We start from the raw sequence: 18864 nt of genomic DNA, 5'->3' as shown, positions 1-18864 counted from the left end.
CTCACAGTGTTATGATGCAGTTCCACAACACACAGCCACATTTACCCACAGACCGAGGTACAGAACAAGAGGCAACCTCTGGCCCCCAGCAGCTGCCCAGCCTGCAGTCCCAGTCCTCAAACCCCCAACTACCCATCCCCAATCCTATCCCCTTCCTAATTGAAGGAGCGGAGAGAGAAGAGAGAAGAGTGAGCAGAGAGATTGAGAGAGCTAGACGGAGATCTCTGGAGCAGACCTCAAGGTGAGGGGGCAGCCCTTCTCCAAATCAATATTTCCCCTTTGCAAATTTCCTCTTCCTGCTGCGTGTTGCTTTCTTGCCTTTGCAAAAGCATTATTCATCCACCCTTTGTCCTCCCTTCCCCCTCCCTGGTGCCTCCGCTCCTCTCTCTCTCTCTCTCTCCGCTCCTGCATCCTTCCCCAAGCTCTGACGATTCTCTCGCACTCATTTCCCAGCAACTTTGGCTCTAGCATCAGACATCACTGTTGATTGTTTTTGCTGCTGGTGCAGACCCCCAAAGCCCGCCCTGGGAGCTGGCTGCTCTGCTAATTATTCGGACCATACCATACTGAAAATGCTGGCCCAGGGGGAGGTAAAACCTCAAAGTAATTGAATATGTCTTTTGTGAGCACAAGTCCCCCTCCCCTTTTTAATTCCCTGAGAGGCACCGGATTCGCACCTGCTTCCACCAGCGTCTGCCTCATCACCTTTACTGTCAGTTGCCAGTCTTCCCAGTTGCAAGCCTTTCTGCTCCCCCATCTTCTACAGTCCAGCCCCAGCTCAGCATCAGGGAATCGGCCTCTTCCCAGCACTCACCTTTGTTTTTGTTTGTTTGTTTGTTTTTTTCTGCCCCCAGTCATTTGCCTGCTGATTTTGCTTCACCCCATGACAAGAAATGGCAGAGATGGGAGAAGAAATGACCCCAACTCTCCTTTTTATGATTTTTTTTTTTTTTTGGCTTTCTTTGCAGCTTCACTTCTGCTGGACAGAGAAGCAGGGGACAGAGAGGGAGGTGTGACAATGACAGAAGGACAGGGCTGGGGAAGGAGCAGAAGAGAGAGGGAGGGGGCAAATCTGGCATCTCCTAGTCCCTTGTTTCAAGGTGGAACCTTGAGGGGAACTGGAAGGCAAAGTTGAAGGCAGATCAAGGAAGTGATGCTGAACTGTAGCAAGGAGGGCCAGAACACAATGTCACCCTGAATTTGGCCGAAGGTGTCTTCCTGGGACTCAGCCAATGGTTGAGAACCAGAAATTGAAGATGGTCTCACTCAGGGGGATTTGTTGAAAGACTGCATGGCAGGCCTTGGAGAGAACATAACAGTTGGGGTGCTTATGGCCACCACGGAGAACAGCCTGTTTGTCCTGGAAACTGGAGCCATACTGCCTCCTCTGCTGGGTGGTCTAGCATCTCTAGAGCAGTTAGCAGGCATCTCTGAAGGAGACACAGGCCACCCCACCCACAGCTGCAGGACAGGGTACCTCATCTGCCTATCAGAGTTAACAGATGACACCTCCCTCCTTATCCTCTGCCTGCAGTACCCTCAGCCACTTTGGGGCTGGAGTGTGAGCAGATACCAGCTTCTCAAGATTCTTAATCAGAACCCTGCAATTATTTCATTTGCTGCTGCCCTGTCACTGGTGTTCGCCCTAGCTCCTGGGAGAGGAAACATTTTCTGCCTTGTGGCCTAAAGCCCTGCTCTTAAAATTAAGGAGTCCCCTTACCCTGATGTTTCCTGTTAATGTTGCTCCCATATTATACTACACAGCCCAGGAATCTGGCTTTTTGATGTACTGCTCATTTTTCACCTGTCCAGCTGTCAGACTTGCTGGAGGAAAGATAATTTTTTCTCCTGGGGCTAGATGCCTGTCTTTAACTCAGAGCTAAGGTAACAGTAAGTAAAGAAAGATGAGACCTGAGGACCAGAGGCTAGGAAGACAGCAAGTGCTCCCTCTAGCCTGGGACAGGTAGCAGCCACGTGTAAGGTTTGAGATACTGAAGAAGCTACTAAGTTTTATGGAGTTCCAGGGCTCAGAACTCAGTCCCAGGAGAAGGCTGAAACAGGGTACGTGTACCTACCTGCCTGTTCCACCTTCCTTCCCAAAGTGTGGGTCAATTGTATTGCACACAGAGGCCCTGAGACAGAAAAAACAAAACCAACAACAGGGGAAAAAAAAAACCAAACCAAACAAAAAAACCCCCCCAAACTCAGGAAGACTTCACTTTTAAAAGGTTCTGAGCTTATGTTAGGGGACAGTTTCTCACAGAACTGGACTCAAGGGGTCTCTGCAGGTGATGCTGCTCCTAAGGCAGTTTATGTGCCAGCAGGCTGCTCTCAGTGGAAAATGCTGGAGGCTGCTAGTGCCTCTGGAGAGAGAGAGGTACCAACTCCCTGGCCATGGCACAAGACGCCTGGAACCGCTGCCAGAACAGAATGGGACTCTAGGGGACAGAAAGTGCAATGGGAAGTTGAGGGCTGGCGGTGCTTAGGTGGGAGGGTACAGGTGAGCCCCATCTTTCTTAGCCATGCAGGAGCGGCTCCTCATGAGGGTCACATCTCCCCTGATGTGCCTTCGCTTCTTACCAGGTGATTTTCATTTCTATCTGGTTCTCGTCTGGGGGGGCCCTGGCCGGGCAGCCCCCCCACCCTTCTACTGTCCTGAAACACGGCTCTAGCCAACCTGCTCCGCTGCTTTACCTGCGACCGTCTCTGTGGGGGCTGCACGGCACCAGCCCCTCCAGCCCGCCAGGGCATCGTCCTCCAGCCCGTCATGCCCAGCTGTGATCCTGGCCCGGCCCCTGCCTGTCTACCCACCAAGACTTTCCGCAGCTATCTGCCCCGCTGCCACCGCACTTACAGTTGTGTCCACTGTCGAGCACACTTGGCCAAACACGATGAGCTTATTTCCAAGGTAACGCTGAAGCGTGGGCCTGCCACTCCCCCAGGCTTTCACTCCGAGGCAATGGGAGCACCTGAGGTCTCCCGCCACTCCAGCTGGGATTTACGCAGTGGGGCTGAGGCATACCCAGCAGTCACTGTCTGTCCTGTTTCCACAGTCCTTCCAAGGGAGTCATGGCCGGGCCTACCTGTTTAACTCCGTGTGAGTCTACCTCTTTCTTTGTGTTTGTGTGTGTGTGTGTGTGTGTGTGTGTGTGTGTGTGTGTGTGTGTGTGTGTGTATGTGCTTGTGCGCCAACAGCTTTCCTTTTTGCAAAATGGGGGTGAGCTTTCAACATGATCGGGTACCTCTGGCTTTACCTTCCCCTTTGCAAAGGGATTCAGAAAAGCAGTCTAAGTTGTGTGGGGCAAAAGAAGACCCAAGCACTGATCCTAAAGGGGTGGGCTGCAGAAGGCTGATGCTTCTAGTTCTCCCCAGGCAGAAATCTTTTTTGGGTAGGTTGGGGGATGGACTAACAGAGCAACCCTACTGTGTGCTGGCTCCTTGTTTCCTGAGACAGGGTCAACGTGGGTTGTGGGCCAGCTGAACAACGCCTCCTGCTCACAGGACTCCACTCGGTAGCTGACATTTTCTGTGAAAGCTGCAAGACCACACTGGGCTGGAAATACGTAAGTATTCGAAGAGGGCCACTTCCCAGACAGTCCCCGTGGCTCTCCAAACCCAGTGTCTACACACCAAGCCTTTGCATGGTCCCTAGAAGAAGCTTGGAACTGGGTCTGTCTAGGTGTGGGTAGAAGAGCCTAGAGGGGAGACACTTTTTCCTATGGTCATACTTTACTCCTCACCAGGAACAAGCTTTTGAGACCAGCCAGAAATACAAAGAAGGGAAGTACATCATTGAGATGTCACACATGGTGAAAGACAACGGCTGGGATTGAGGGGCTCAGCAGGCTGTGACCCTCCTCCGCATGCCCCACCTTCCTCACACCAGTCCCCTGGCCCTGTGCGCAGTCCACACCAGCATGAGTACTGCCCACCCCTGAGGAAACCTGGCTCCAAACGACCACCGCCTCCCTTCCCCCACCATAGCAGTACCAGGTCCCTTTGGAACAGGAGCCTTCGATATCCCAGGGGTGGTTAAGGCTCAGGACTGGGTAGCAGTCAGGGAAATACAAAACTGAGGAGGGGAGATGATTGTGGCAGGGCATGAACTCAGGAAGACACGACTGTGAGTTACCAAACTGTGATTGGCCTTTTCTGAATGAACAGGACAAACATTGGTGGTGGGGCCGGGCCACAGAATAGCGAAGACTTAGGTTGGAGTGAAATTTTGGTCTCAGATATCAGGGCCCCAGAGTCTGAGGGTAGTTTACCCATCCCCATTCTTGGTAAAAGGACTAGGGATGGGGCCAATAGAAGAAAAAACACAAACCCTAGACCCTGGGAAATCAGCTACAGGGGTTTCCATTTCACTCCACTGTTTACCTTGGCACTAAAGAGGCACTTTTAAGTATCTAATCTTTGCCATTGGGTGGGGTGGGGAAAGCTGTTCCAAGAACAGCCCCCACCCCCAGCTGGCTGTTGCCAGAGAGAGCAGTCTTTATGGGCATTCCCCAAGGCTTAGCCACTGCTCCCTGGGACCCAGTCCTTTGGAGGCAGTGGATCATCGGCGCTGAGGGACCAGTCTTTCCAGTGACTGCCACCAGCGAATGAAACTTTTGTATGATACATAAAGTGTTTGGGTCTATTTTTAATAAAAAGGGGAAAAGCAACTGTGAGGTACTGTCCTGACTTTCCTTCCATAGGTATGGATCTTGTACGTCCCCATCATGTACACCATCAAGGCCCCCTTTTTTTAACCGGTAGGAGGCAGCAGTTGTTTTGTCTATGGCAAGATTCTCCATCTGTTTCACAAGCGGTAAGCATCCAGGTGAATCATGAGGCATGGGTTCTGATGAGTTTGTCCACAGGAACCATCTAATGTTTTTGGTCCCCTGGATTTTTCCCAAATGAGGTTACTTTTTTATCTGGATTCAGGATAAGCAGCTAGTGCAAACTTATTCCACAAGTTGGTGGTTTGTGTCTCCTTGTTTGTTTTTTTTGGCCTGGTCCTAGAATGTTTTAATCAACTCATGGATACCTTGAGTCTAAAATGAAAATCTACCGACTGCTGCTGGCAGTTGATCCAAAGTAAGATGTAGCTCAAAACTATAGCCATCAGCACAAAAATGTGATGTCAAGAACATGGGTAGGTGCACTGATGTGAAGTTTCAATTTGGAGCAGCTCAGCCCCTATGGGGGAGACAATCTACATGGTAAAACTCATCTATTAGCTTACATCATTATTTCCAGATCAAGTCATAGATATTGTGATTATTTATAGCTACGTACTCTAATACTTGCCAGGCATTGTGATGAACTCTGGGGATGCATGGCGAGCAAGCCAGCCATGGCGTGACTTCTTGGAACTCTGTCTAGTGGCCAGAAGGCCCCAACAGAAGATAAGGGCTCTAGTCCAGAGGAAGATTAAGGAACTTCACCTAGATCTCAAGAGTCAGCTTTACAGAAGAGAGACCGTGATGGAAAGATGAGCAGGCAAAGGGCAAGACCAGAGAGAGGGATTCAGACAGAACTATGTGATATGGCACAAACTTGGCTAATTTGAGGAAATTGTGTTTTTCTGTGGCTAGAAGTACAAGAGAATGAGACATAAGAGATTGAACAGAAGAGCTGTACACTTAGAGCAGTGGTTCTCAACCTTAATGCTGCAACACTTTAGTACAATTCCTCATGTGTGATGACTCCCAACCATAAAATTATTTTCGTTGCTACTTCATAACTGCAATTTTGCTGTTATAGACCAGAATGTAAGTATTTTTTGGAGATAGAGGTTTGCTGAGGGGGTCACTATGAAGGACACTATGAAGACACAAACAAACTACTGTTATTCCTAAATAGTCTTATATAGTTTAGGCTGGCCTTTTAACTTGCTATGTGACTTTGAACATCTAATCCTTCTGCCTCCACCTTCCAGGTGCTGGGATTACAAGCATGTTATACCATATCTGGCTTTAGGTTGTGTTGTCCAGGGGTTCCTGCATTCTCTGAAAGCTCTCTATCTACTGAGCGACAACCCCATCCCCAAATTTACAGAGTGGAATGACACTGTCAAATAGCTGTTTTGTGCCAGACATGAAGCTTTTGTTCAGGGGAGGGGCCCACAGGCAAATATATCTCTGGCTTGACTGGAACTTCCTATGTAGACCATGCTAATCTCAAGTGCTGGGATTAAAGGCATGCACCTCTATGCCCAGGAGGGCTCAGATAACTTTATATATTTTTGGTTGTGAGCCTAGCCCTTTAACGGCTGAGCCATCTCTCCAGCCCCTCACATAACTTTAATAGCTGGAAGTAATGGATTTAGTATTATCTATACTATCTCAAAATACTGTTAACATCAGAATGGGGAGACAGTGGGCAGGACAAAGAACTGGCAGGCACAAAAGGGCAAACACAAGTCAAAAACATCTGAGTGCTGGGGTCAAAGAATGCCTGGCCTGACCCCATTGTTCAGTTCCATTGATACCAATTGTTTTCTTTCCTTAAACTCTAGTAGAGATTCAATTCCATATCTTGGTCACACTTCTTTCACCAGAGCAAGCTCAAAACTCCTCAAGGAGAGTCCTGTGAAAGACAGAAAAGTAAATGGTATGGTTGTGGAACGTGAGAAGACTCTGGGTCTGGCTTAAGAAATTAATCTTTTAAGACCATAAGTAATGCTGTCCAAATCTTGGATGCCCAGGCAGGTTTGCCCTCAAGAGCCATCACTATCAAGTGATGTGCTCAGCAAGCAGGTCATGCTGAAAACTATGGGTGAAGAGACCTCCTTCCCACACATAAGAGGCAGAGGACACTAGCGACGCTGAAGCCTTTGCCTAGGCAACTGTTCTTTTCTGTTAGCCCCTTTCCTTTCCTGTGTTCCTCCTTGTTCCCAGAGTTCTTCTGTGGGCCTCATAACATTTCTCCCACACTTCACCAACAACTAACTGTCCATCTCAAGCTTTGCCTGAAAACTCAGACCTTCATTTAAGAAATTGCTTCCAGGCTTATCCCTAAAAGCTGAAGACTTCAGAGGATACCTTCACGTAACCAGCAGGTGGCATCAAAACCTTTCACTCCCTCAGTTCAAATCTCGCCTGACAAAAAAGATGGGTACCTTCCTGTTGGGCTCAGGACAGAGTCCTAATTTACGAGCTAATCAGCCTTAGCCAAACAGCCTAAACTTTTCCAGCCCTCTGGTTTTTTGATCCAACAAATGGGGATGTTATTTGCCAATAAGTAACAGGTTCATGGTGATGTATGCAATGTCTAGCCTATGAACTGCACATGTAAACGGCTCCATAAATCCAGATTTTCACCAGGGTAGCTGACTGGTGCCCAGATGGGAGAAAAAAAGTGATGTTGAGGAGGCTGCCGGCACTGGGTAGTACTACAAGGCCGATGCCCTTTTAACATTGCACTGCTCGTTATAGGTGAAGACAGTAGCACAATGTGAAAAGAGCTCCGGCCAGCAGCAAAGACATGCCGGCCCTGCCTCCTCACCCTTTCTCCCAGTCCCTGGCCCACTCAGCTCACAGCCTTCCTCTCTTCCCTGCCGGGTGGTGGTGCAGGCCCAGATGAGGCAGCTAAGGGATTCCCAGCATTTGAAAATGATCCCTCAAAGGAAATAACTTTTGTTTTGTTTTCAAAATAGTCCAGGTGAGAATAGCATGAGGTTGCATGTCTGCTTACAAACTTTCAGAGAGAACCTTGTCACCCAGAAGCACAGAACCTTCTACCCATCTCCAGTCTAAAGCTAACTTAAGTTTCTGATAAAGATGCCTCGGGTTGTGGAACTCCAGGACCTGAGTGATGGGATATAGTTACAGGTGCTTAGGCAGAAGAGAAGCTCCCAGTTCTGGAGATGCAAGCACTGTTCTCTGAGGTCGTCAAAGCAATCTATAAATGTGGTAGTAAGCAAAATAGCCAGTGATTTGGCTCTTAATGATAAGCTTTCATTGATAGTGAGATTATAAGTCAAGTTTTCTGTCCGCCCCCAAGCTTAGTATCAGAAACTTCACAGTTGTTTTCATGTCCCTAGTCCATCGTCCTTTATCCTGAGTCCACAGAGACTAGTGAAAACGCAAAGCCAGGTGCACTTGGAAGCCCAAGGACTCGGCTCTAGAGTCACACACCAGCTGGAGCTACTAACCAGAAGCCAGCTACAGTTTGACCAAAGGGACAGAGGCTGGGAGGCGACTCCTCTCTGTGGAAAGATTCATTCCAATCATGGAGCAGCCTCAGGGAGACCCCCTACCTTCCACCTCTACAAGCAGGAAAAATGGAGGACTGAATTCCATTTGGGATCTCTTCCTCCCGCCCCCCCCCAAGCCTCCTTCCACCCCCTCAGGAAGCAGGAGAGGTTCTTTCCCGCCTTCCCAGGCAGAGTTTGTTCTTGTAATCTGCAAACACGGGGCCCTGCCCCAGTTTGCACAGTTCTAATGGACGGAAACCAAGGCCCCGCTTGGGTCAGTCGCCAGGCCTCTTTGCTCCTGGAGTTGGGCAAGCCAGTTGGGAACTGGACCAGGCCAACATGGGGCAAAGGGACAAAGACAAGACTACCCAGTACGCTTCACGGTAGCCAAAGAAGATTCTTCATCAAGGAGTCCCCAGATCTTTCCTTAAGGAAAGAAGGGAAAGGCAGCTGGGACACTAAGTCCCTTGGAGCTCACGTGCTCAACTCATTCCTGAGAGGGGAGACAAGCAATTCAACAGCCAGCAGGACCCCTCCCCCACCTTGGGCCTAGGAGCCATCCCCCCAGCTCCTTCCAGAAGCGGGTGTAGAAACAGAGGAGGAAATGGGGGAGGGGAGGCCCTGGCTCAAGTTCTCTCCACTCCCCCTCCTCATTGGCCACCATCTTCCGGCCCCTGCCCGCCAGAGCAGCAGGAATGGGGCCCAGCCTGTGGAAAGGAGAGAAAGGGCAGGTGGGGGGTTAGCTGGAGCAGCAGGGGCAAGGGGCTGGCTCCAACTGTCTCCTCATGCAACCCCCCCCACCTCCTCCCGCAACCATGGCGACGGGAGGAGGAGACCAGGAGGGTCCTGAAAGCCCTGTTCTGTGAATGGGATGAGAGGGGCAGCTGGGAAGTGTGGGGTGAGGGGCGCTTTCCCTCGACACCCAACTGTGCCCCTGCCACACCTCGAGGCTGGACCACACGCGCTTGCACTCACAAACAAACTCTCAGCCATACTTGCTACACAACTCACCCCTCAGTCGACACTCACCCCAACTGGAGGGTGGGGACATAGCTCCCCACGTCCTCGCACCCAACCGCTACTAGCTAAAGCCAGCCTCGCATCGCTACAGCAAATGGGGCTCACCTCACAAGTTCTAGAGGTGATAGATCCCCTGCAATGCTCTAGCTGCTCTCGGGACACACCCGCCAAGTCCCCCGCGTCCCCACACCCTCCCAAGCTCAGGGACAGGCAGATGGCTCAGGCTTAGAGCCCCCCACCCTTTCCCACCACGCCCCCATTGGAAAATGACAGTGAGGCCACCTCAGAAAGACACGCCTGGTGCTCCCCAGATAGTGTTTCTAAAGGAAAAATAGAGAGGATGCCTACGAGTGGAGAATGAGGAGGGGAGGAAAAAGCAGAGGAGAGAAAAAGGCCGAAGCACCCCTTCCCCTCACCGAGAGAAGAAAACCGAAAAGCGCCGAGCTCCCAATACCTACACATCGCTCTTCTTAGGTTCCTCTGCCCGCCACCTCCTTCTTCCCGGGCTCTTTCTCTGCCTTTCCCTCCCTTTTGGCTCCCCTTCCTGGCCTCGCTCCCCTTCTCACGCCCTCTCGTACCCGGCCAGCCTCTCTCTGTCCCCGCCGGGCTCGAGTCCCCGCCAGCTGCCCCTCCACCCGCCGGCCGAACCGAGGCTCCGGGATGGGCTGGCCGCGGCGCTCCGCTCCTCTAAAGATCTGGCTCTTCCCCCCGCGCCCCCTTTCTCCTTCCACACTCCCTGCCGTCCATCTTGAATACTTGGGATTCTTGAATGGAGTGAGCAGGATCCGCTCCCCCAGGCTCTCATTGGCTGTGGGTTAACCCTTTTGAAACGAGATCCTCCCTCCCATTGGCTGTCAGGCTCCCCTCTTCTCCCCCAACCCCCATCCTCCCCGCCTCTCGACAGTCCTCGAGGTCAGGGCGCTCCCGGGCGCCCCCTCCCCTGGCCTCTCGTCTCCTGTTTCCGTATTCCTACCCCATTCCAGGATGCCCCTCTCCCAGCCTTTTTTCCACCACACATAGGCAGGCGCGCGCGCGCGCGCGCGTGTGTACACACACACAAACACACACACACAAACACACACACACACACACCACTGCAGGTGTGCAGGTGAAGGCAAATCCAATTCCCGCCAAATGCAACTCCCGCATGGGCTGGCCAAAGACCTGTTCCCAGGTGCCGCTGGTACTGGACTTGGAGGCCTCTGAAAGAAGCATCGGTCAATTTCCTGCCTTTCTTCAACGCCCCCTCTGACCAGAAGTACTTCCCTAGCAGGAAATTTTCTCCCTGTTTTAGCCTCTCCCAAAGCAGTGCGGAAGCCTCCTGAATATAAGCGCTCTCTGGGCTGGGCAGGAAGCTGGTAACTCCAGAAAGAAGAGGTGGGGCTATTCAGAAGAGCTAATCCCGAGTGCCTCTGGGCAAGCCTGACCTGATCAGGAATGCGCAGCATCTGAAGCCCTGGTCAGTCACAAACATCTCTCTGAACCAGCCTTGCCCCCACCCCTATCCCTCCTCCTCCTACCACCAACACCAACACCAGCACACCACCAGTTAGGATCTTTGAGCTGGGGATGTCCTAGAGTCTCAGAAGGAAGGAAGAACTAGGAAGATGTGTCAGGAAGTAGGATAGCTTGGATCTAGAACCGTATTTTCCTGTAACAAGCATTCCTTCCCTGGGCCTCAGTCTCCTCGTTCGTCAAAGAGTGATCCAGAGCAGAGCTGTTATATTGAATTTTCTGGATAAAAAAGCGGAAATGGTTCTGTATTATGTGTGTCATCCAAGATGGTAGCCACCTGACACACGCAGCTACTGAGCACTTGAAATCTGGCTAGAGTAGAGGGACTAGCTTTTAAATTTAGCTTAGCATCACTTTAAATCTTATCAGAATATATTGATGTAAAACGAGTCTCGTTATGTCTTTTTGTTCTTTACTTTTATTTTGTGTGTATTTATGTTTTGTATTCTTTTAAGACAGCGTGTCACAACCTCCAATTTGCTGTAAAACTGAGGTGGCCCTTTGCTTTCATAGAGTGATTACTTTATTTGACAGTATAGTATACATCTGGAATCTTTGTCCTGATGAATAACAATTTTCTTGGATGTTTGTTTCTTTGGTGTGTGTGTGTGTGTGTGTGTGTGTGTGTGTTGTGTGTTGTTTGGGGATTTTTGAGACAAAGTTTTGCTATGTGGTCTAAATCCATCCCAAATTTTCAGCAGTCCCTGTCACTCAACCTTCCCAATGTTGTGATTACACCCATCATTTGCTACCGCATTGGGTTTTTGATTTTTTGTTTATTTGTTTGTCTTTGGGTGAAGAAATCCTTTTATTTTTGTCAGGAGTTGGACAGTTTCCAGACCCATATTGCACATCACCAAGGGCATCAGTGCATAGGAAAAGAAGTTGAAAATCCTTTTCCAGAGCTCATTCTGTATAGATACAAGTTCTTTATTTTTTTTAATGTTGTTGTCTAACATGAAATGTATATCGGCGATATGCATGGAGGTCAGAAGCCAACTTACTAAGATTGGTTCTTTCCTTCCACCATGTAGGAATCTATTGTTTTCACAAGGCTAAAAACCAAGATGTTGCTGGGCATAGTTGAAATAAGCCTATAATTTCAGCACTTAAGAGACAAAGTCCTGAAGATCAGAAGTTTTAAGTCATTCTTGGCTACATAATGAGTTTGAGGCCAGCTTGGGCTATGTGAGAATCTTTTTCAACCGTTATAAAGTAAGATATTGTTGGGCATGTCACTTGAAGGTAAGGGCACAGGCAGTGTGGATAAGTTTGTTCATGAGTTAACATACACCAATGCAAGCAGTACATCTCTCAGTACACACACATCGTTAAATTCCTTCGACATATGCTTTTTAACCAAGGCCGTATGGGAGCTGGTGTAGAAGTTAACCACAGTGACTGATATTTAATGATGGTCAGTTGTGGGATGATCCAATAGGTTCCTCCAATCAGCATATGAAATCCTTAAGTTCCAGAAAACAAGCAGAAGCTAAGCATGGTGGTGCATATCTGCAATCCCAGTACTAGAGAGGCTGAGGCTGGCGAATTGCCATAAGTTTGAGACCAATCTGGGCTACCATAGTAAGACTATTAAAGAAGGAGGAGGGAGAAGAGGGAAGGAAGGGAGGAAGGAAGGAGGAAAAGAGCTCAGCACTTACTTCTTGAATTAATGTTGGTGAAAGATCTCATGGCATCTCCTACCATGAGGAGAAGCTGTTGAGGGAATGAAAGAATGGCTGAATTTCTTCATTCCTGAGCTGATGCAGAAACACAACTGGTTGGGACTTGTGGAGAAGTGGGGATAGAGGATGCCAAGAATTCACGTAGCTATAAGCTAGGACCACAACATATAGGCCTCTAATGTAGCCCAGAGGGAACTAACACTGGACATGAGAAAAGAGGGGAGCGTCACAAGTCTGAATTTGTAGAATATTTGTTCAATTTCTGCTTCTAGAGGGTTCTGCCAGGATAATACAATGTGTGTCAGAAGTCAAAGAGATAGCTAGGAAACGGCTTTGTCTTCAGCATCCTTTTATTCCCAGGTGAGACTGCTAGATGACTTCTTTGGTGGAAGACAGGTAGCTTCAATGAAAGGAAGACTTGGAATGGAATTCAAGAGGGCTGCCTGGAAGTAGCACTTGAGACTTGATGATCCAAAGGATTTAGTCAGAAGATAATGGTCAAGGAGGGCAGGAGCACTCAAAGGAGAAGGAACAACATAAAAGCTGAAAGGTAGTGATATGGTGGAAATGTCTTCTGCGTTGTTTGGAAATTAGTCAAAAACCCAGAGCAGAAGCAGCAGGAAAGCAAGCTAGAAGCAGACTCTTGGAGTATGTCTTTGAAGCCACTGCTCAGTTCCAAAGACATCATTTTCCTTGAAAGTTCTCTTAACCTTTTCCTTACCACGCAGCACTGCCCATCTGTTCATCTAGCTGGCCCAGCTGGCACCTCTATCCTTAGATCTCTGCTGCATTTGTCTTGGTCTGAAAGTTCTCTGTTCAACAAGACTTCTCCCTGCAGACAGAGGAGACTCTCGTTCCCCATTGGAGGACTGATTCTCTGCATTCCCAGTGCCCAGATATAATGTGCATGAAGGCTTTCCTTTTCCATCTACAACCTTCCAAATCCCTGCTCAACTCATCCTTTCTTAGAAAAGAGACCGGACCTACTTGAGGGAGTGTAAACAACAACAGTGTACCCAGGATCTATTTGGCTCCTAGCCATCCTACACTATCTGCACAGTTTTCTCTCCCATAGGAGTTTCAGAATACACCTGACTACATGTTCTCTCTTCCTTTGCCCCCTAATCCCCATTTGGGCATCTCAAAACAACAACAGAAATCAAAACCAAACTTCTAAATGTGAGACAATAATACTATGTGTACCAGTCCTCTGCCTTCTGGAAGGACTGGATCAGAAATGTAGGGATGAGAGTCACCTCACTGCTTAAATGTCAGTGGAGGTTAACTTGTTGGCTGTTGTCACCATAGCTTTGGACTCACTGAAGGAGTCAGTGAGAGCCTCTTCATTTTCCCCTCCTCCCTCAACAAGGTGCCTTTTCGTCTTCACTGTCTTGTTTCTCTCCTGTGCTTTTGTTCCTGGCAACTGACCGTATGGAAGGCTTTGGAACCATGGCCTCAAAAATGCTGCTGGCTCATAGATGTGCTGAGCAGAGAAGTCCATAGCGGGCACATCAAAAGGAACATGTTCAAATACACAGGAGAACCTTTGTTCTCAGGTACATTCCTTTCTCTCGATGCTATCCTTGCTTCAGCAATAGTGATTCTATCTTCAACCCCTTTCCCTACGCTAGAGGAAGGGTCAGCAGGGCACGGGTCACAGCCCTATCCCTGAGTCTGCCTATCTTTGTGTATGAAAGTTCACTGGAACACAACTGTACTCATCAGTTTGTGCACTGCCGGGTGGTTTCTTTCTACAGCCATGGCATCGCCAAGCTGACTGATTACAGCAAAAACCTGGCTGGCAAAAAGTCTAGCATATTTACCACCTGGCACTTTACAATAAAATATTTGCCATATACCTAGGTTTGGGGAAGTTTTAGACTTTGTTTTAGAAAAATGCACTAGAATGTAAGACAGGCAACTGAGAAGGACCTGGAAAGATGTCCATGCCTGTCATCCCAATTTAGGAGGTTGAGGCAGGATGATTGTTTGTCATGAGTTTGAGACCAGCCTGGGCTGCATAGTGAGTTCCAGGCCAGCCTAAACTGCATCATAATAATACCCCTTTTCAAACAACACAACAGGAACAAAGGCGAATGCGAAAAGGGAAAAAACGGGAGAAGAGGAAAGGAAGGAAGTACAAGTAGGCAACAGAGATGCCTAAGAATGACAGTTGAAGGGCCCAGCACAGACTTTTCAGCTCATCCTATATACGTTATATTCAGATTTTTTCTCAACCCGTCTCGAAACATCCTGTAGTACTATCTTTACTCTCTATTTCTCCTTTGTCTCCTGCTCATTTATTTTACTTCAAATTAATGCATAATTTTGTGTGTGTGTGGTACGACAGTCAAGCACATGTTTACAATGTTTAAATGATCAAATCGGGATAATTAACATGCCCATCTCCTTTTTCTCTAGTTTTTCACAAACTGTACAAGTTATTCTGACCCACAAGCCCCTTGTTATGCTGTTTAACACTAGATTATACAGGTAAGTATAACCTAGTTAGTGCTTCAGTATCCATTATTTATACACCCTGTATTTTTTTTTTTTGTACTCCCCCCAGCATTTTTTTTTTTTTTCTTGAGACAGGGCTTCTCTGTGACTTTGGAGCCTGCCCTGGAATTAGCTCTTTTTTTGTTTTTTTTTTGTTTGTTTTGTTTTTTTCGAGACAGGGTTTCCCTGTGGCTTTGGAGGCTGTCCTGGAACTAGCTCTTGTAGACCAGACTGGTCTCGAACTCACAGAGATTCACCTGCCTCTGCCTCCCAAGTTCTGGGATCAAAGGCGTGCGCGACCACCTCCCCCCAGCATTCTATCACCTAATAATCACTATTCCACTCCCTTCTACTTTGAGACCAAATTTTTCAGCTTCCACATATGAACTTCACATCCATTTAGAGAATGGACAGTATCTATTTCAATATGTCAGGCATGATTCATTTGCCTACCCATTTTAAAAAATACTTTAAAAAATTATGAGCATGTGGGGAGTGAGAATGTACACATGGATGTAGGTATGCAAGGAGACCAGAGGCATCAGACCCCCTGGAATTGGAGGTACATGATAATTTTGCTGGGCAGTGCTAGTGCACGCCTTTAATCCCAGCACTTGGGAGGCAGAGGCAGGCAGAACTCTGAGAGTTCAAGGCCAGCCTGGTCTCCAGAGTGAGTTCCAGGACAGCCAGAGCTATATAAAGACCCTGTCTTAACAATTTTTATTACATTTCATTATTTATGTATATCTGTGCATGTGTACACACATATCATGGTCCTTATGTAGAGATGAGAGAACACATTTTGGAAGTTCTCTCCTTCTTCCTTGTGGGTCCTAGGAATTGAATTCAGGTCTCCAGGCTTGGCAGCTGGTATCTTTAGCCACTGAGCAATCTCACCAGCCATGTGTGACCATTTTAAAATCGATATGGTCTGCTCTGGTCCCAATTCCTACTGAAATAGTTCCACTAGCACACACATTGGTTCCCAAGACCTCCTTGTTATTGATCCACTATTCTCATTTCAGTTCCCATCACAAATGACCTCTCTTTATCATTTGTCATTGTTGACTGTGTGTGTCTTGAAATATCCATGGTATCTGGGAGATTAGTCCCTCTTCAACTGTTTTTTATCTCCAGCTGTTGCTCAGCTCCCTTTCTGTGGGTCCCACTTTCTTCTCTTGCACCTAAGCACACAGATTCTTGCAGATTCTGCAAGAATTTATCTTTAGCCCTCTTTTCCATGCAGACTTTCACTGAACAAGATCATAGTGTGCCTAATTTTGACAGTCACTTTTGTGTGCTGTTTTGTTTTTTGTTTTGTTTTTTTGAGGCAGGGTTTCTTTGTGTATAGCCCTGGCAGTCCTGGAATTCACTTTGTAGACCAGGCTGGCCTTGAATTCACAGAAATCAGCCTGCCTCTGCCTCCCATGTGCTGGGATTAAAAGTGTGCACCACCACAGCCTGGCTTTTTTTTTTTTTTTTTTTTTTTGAGTCAAGGTCTTGCAGTGTTGCTCAGACTGGCCTTGCACTCACAATCCTATTGCCTCAGCTTCTCAAGTGCTGATGTCACAACTGTGCAGAACCATGCTCAGCTCTCCAGGCACTTCTGTAATGACAGTTGCAAACATATAACTTCTGAGCTGTAAGTTCAGATTTTTAACAGAAGACTACAGTTCCTTAGATATATGTCTTACCTGCCAAACAAGCTCAATTTGTTTAACATTAAACCCATGTCTTTCTGCACTTCTGCCTTTGTCTATCCCTTTGGGCTCTTTTTCCATCTGCTGTTTAATTGTTGCTATTCCCAAGAGAGCTGCTCTTGACTCTTCTGTCTTTAGTGGCAATTTTATCCATTCTTAGTTTCAACAATCACTGCCAAATGTATATCTCTGCATGTGTTACCAGCTGTCTTCTTACTTTGCCAAACAGATGTGGGAGGTGAACAGCTGTTGATTTTGCTTGAGTAGATTCCACCCTGCCTCTGGAAACAGCATTTTACTTTTGTTTTCAGGAAATACCACCCCCAGCATCTTTTCTCTGTGTATTCCTGACTGTCCTGGAACTCAATCTGTAGACCAACTGGGCTGGCCTTGAGCTCAGAGACCTGCCTGCCTCTGCCTCCCAACTTCTGGGATTAAAGACCTGAGACACCTATTTATTTTTTTAGAGATTTATTTATTTTTATGTGCATTGGGTGTTTTGCTTTGTTTTGCCTATGTGTATGGCTGTGTGAGCATGTCAGATACCCTGGAACTGGAGTTACAGACAGTTGTAAGCTGCCATGTTGGTACTGGGAATTGAACCAGGGTCCTTTGGAAGAGTAGCCAGTGCTCTGAACTGCTGAGCCATTTCTCCAGCCCAAGATACCTATTCTTTACTTTTAGTCAACATGATTCATATGAGATTGACCCCATTGGCCCCTTCAGGGGTAGTTATACAACTGAAAAGTATAACAAATTAGCCCTGACTTAATGGCTTAAAACAGCACACATTTCTTTTCCTCACAGTTTTTGTGGCTCAGGAGTCTGTGTGAGCCTTAGCTGGGTCCTCTGATCATAGTTTCTCATGAGACCATAATCAAAGTGTCTTTCATGGCTGGGGTTCGATGGAGGAAGGATGTTTGCCTGCTTACATTCATCATATTTTAAGATTCAATTCCTCCAGAGCTGATGGACTAAGAGCCTTCTGTTTCATGGTGTTGTTAAGTTCTTTGCAATGTGGGGCTCTCACAGTAGCTTGCATCATTCAAGCCGGAGCCTGCTGGCAAGATGATGGTCACAAGCTTTGGTAACCTAATCATGAAAGTGACAACCCCTCAACATTGACAGCCTATTGGTTAGAAATCAGTTACTCAAGAGAAGGTAATTACACAAGAGTCTGGACACCAGGAGACAGGATCACTGGGGGCCATCCCAAAGGTTGTCAATCACATAAGACTTAGCTAATCAAATCATAATGATTGATTCAAGGATGAGTATCCAATCAGAGTCAATCATAGCTTTGGTTTGAAAGTTTGGACTTGAATCTTTGGGAAAGCCTTATTGCTGGGATTGGTACGTTAGTAGAAGGCAAACTTGAAACTGCTACTGGTTATAATTACTATCATGTGTGGGAAATTCTGAATAAAGTGACAAGGTAGTGAAGAAAATCAGAGGCAAGTGATGGAGAGGGAACATGATAAAACCATGCCTATAGCTTAATCCCTCAAGGGTGGGGCAAGGTCTCTTGTAACCCAAAGTGACTCTATACTTGCTATGTAGCTGAAGATGACCTTGAATTTCCGATTTTCCCACCTCTGCCTACCTAATGCTGAGATAACAGCTATGTACTTCCACAGAGGCTGGAGAGGACCTGGGTTTTGTTCCAAGCACCCACATGGTGGTTCACAACCATCTGTAATTCTGGGCGTGGAGGGTTCTGTGTTGTCTTTTGATTTCTGCAGGCACTAATCATGCACTTGGTACACATACATACATGCAAGGAAAATACATGTAAAATAAAAGGAATAAATACAAATTTTAAAATAGAAGGAAAGCAAAGAAAACAAACCAAACAAGCCAAAAGGAGCAATCCAAAAGCATCGTGTCTCCATGGTTCCTGCCTCCAGATTCCTGCCCTGATTGAATTCCTGCCCCAGCTTCTCTCAATGATAGAATGTTCCCTGGAAGTATAACCTGAAATAAAACCTTGTCTACCTCAAGTTGCTTTTGGACATGGTGTTTTATTACAGCAATAGAAGCCCTAAGACAGAGAACCATTCCATTTCTGGTTTCTCAATTGTGGCCCTTCGACTCATACATTGTATTCATCTTTTTTTTTTTTTTCTGTTGGTGTAACAAAATGCCTAAGCCTGTTGTCTTATTTAGGGTTTTCTATTGCTGTGAAGAGACACCACAGCCACACCAACTCTTATAAAGAAAACATTTAACTGGGGTGGCTTTTTTCACTTTCAGAGAT

General features: G+C 47.3%; 1 protein-coding gene, 1 long non-coding RNA gene and 1 other non-coding gene across 4 annotated transcripts; 1 reads left to right on the top strand and 2 right to left on the bottom strand.

The window, feature by feature from the left end:
* On the top strand, positions 1 to 4667 carry Ypel4 (yippee like 4). 2 transcript variants are annotated; one of them, XM_027422675.2, is made up of 5 exons: positions 8 to 241; positions 2584 to 2908; positions 3054 to 3097; positions 3455 to 3563; positions 3744 to 4667. In XM_027422675.2, the coding sequence occupies exons 2-5, from the start codon at positions 2768 to 2770 to the stop codon at positions 3831 to 3833; spliced, it is 384 nt and encodes a 127-aa protein (XP_027278476.1). In that variant the 5' UTR covers positions 8 to 241; positions 2584 to 2767; the 3' UTR covers positions 3834 to 4667. The 2 variants fall into 2 exon arrangements, with proteins under 2 accessions (XP_035302618.1, XP_027278476.1); XM_035446727.1 differs by having other exon boundaries at positions 1 to 241; positions 3455 to 4667.
* LOC103161941 lies at positions 4631 to 10053 on the bottom strand. Its single transcript, XR_003486634.2, has 2 exons — positions 9667 to 10053; positions 4631 to 6579 (listed from the first exon to the last, which is right to left on the bottom strand). It is a non-coding gene; the product is annotated as an uncharacterized LOC103161941 (long non-coding RNA).
* Mir130a (microRNA mir-130a) lies at positions 7387 to 7467 on the bottom strand. The gene has a single exon (NR_105111.1). It is a non-coding gene; the product is annotated as a microRNA mir-130a (primary transcript).
* Positions 10054 to 18864: the final 8811 nt, after the last annotated feature.

Source organism: Cricetulus griseus, chromosome 6, assembly GCF_003668045.3.
Source record: "Cricetulus griseus strain 17A/GY chromosome 6, alternate assembly CriGri-PICRH-1.0, whole genome shotgun sequence".
In the NCBI taxonomy this organism is placed as follows: Eukaryota; Metazoa; Chordata; class Mammalia; order Rodentia; family Cricetidae; genus Cricetulus; species Cricetulus griseus.
This window is presented reverse-complemented; position numbering and strand designations above follow the sequence as displayed.

Bases quoted from the DNA above. Each gene is read 5' to 3' on its own strand.
- Ypel4 (XM_035446727.1), top strand. From the start codon at position 2,768: ATGCCCAGCTGTGATCCTGGCCCGGCCCCTGCCTGTCTACCCACCAAG. The intron at 2,909-3,053 runs GTAACGCTGAAG...CTGTTTCCACAG, and splicing joins ACGATGAGCTTATTTCCAAG to TCCTTCCAAGGGAGTCATGG. The intron at 3,098-3,454 runs GTGAGTCTACCT...TTCCTGAGACAG, and splicing joins GCCTACCTGTTTAACTCCGT to GGTCAACGTGGGTTGTGGGC.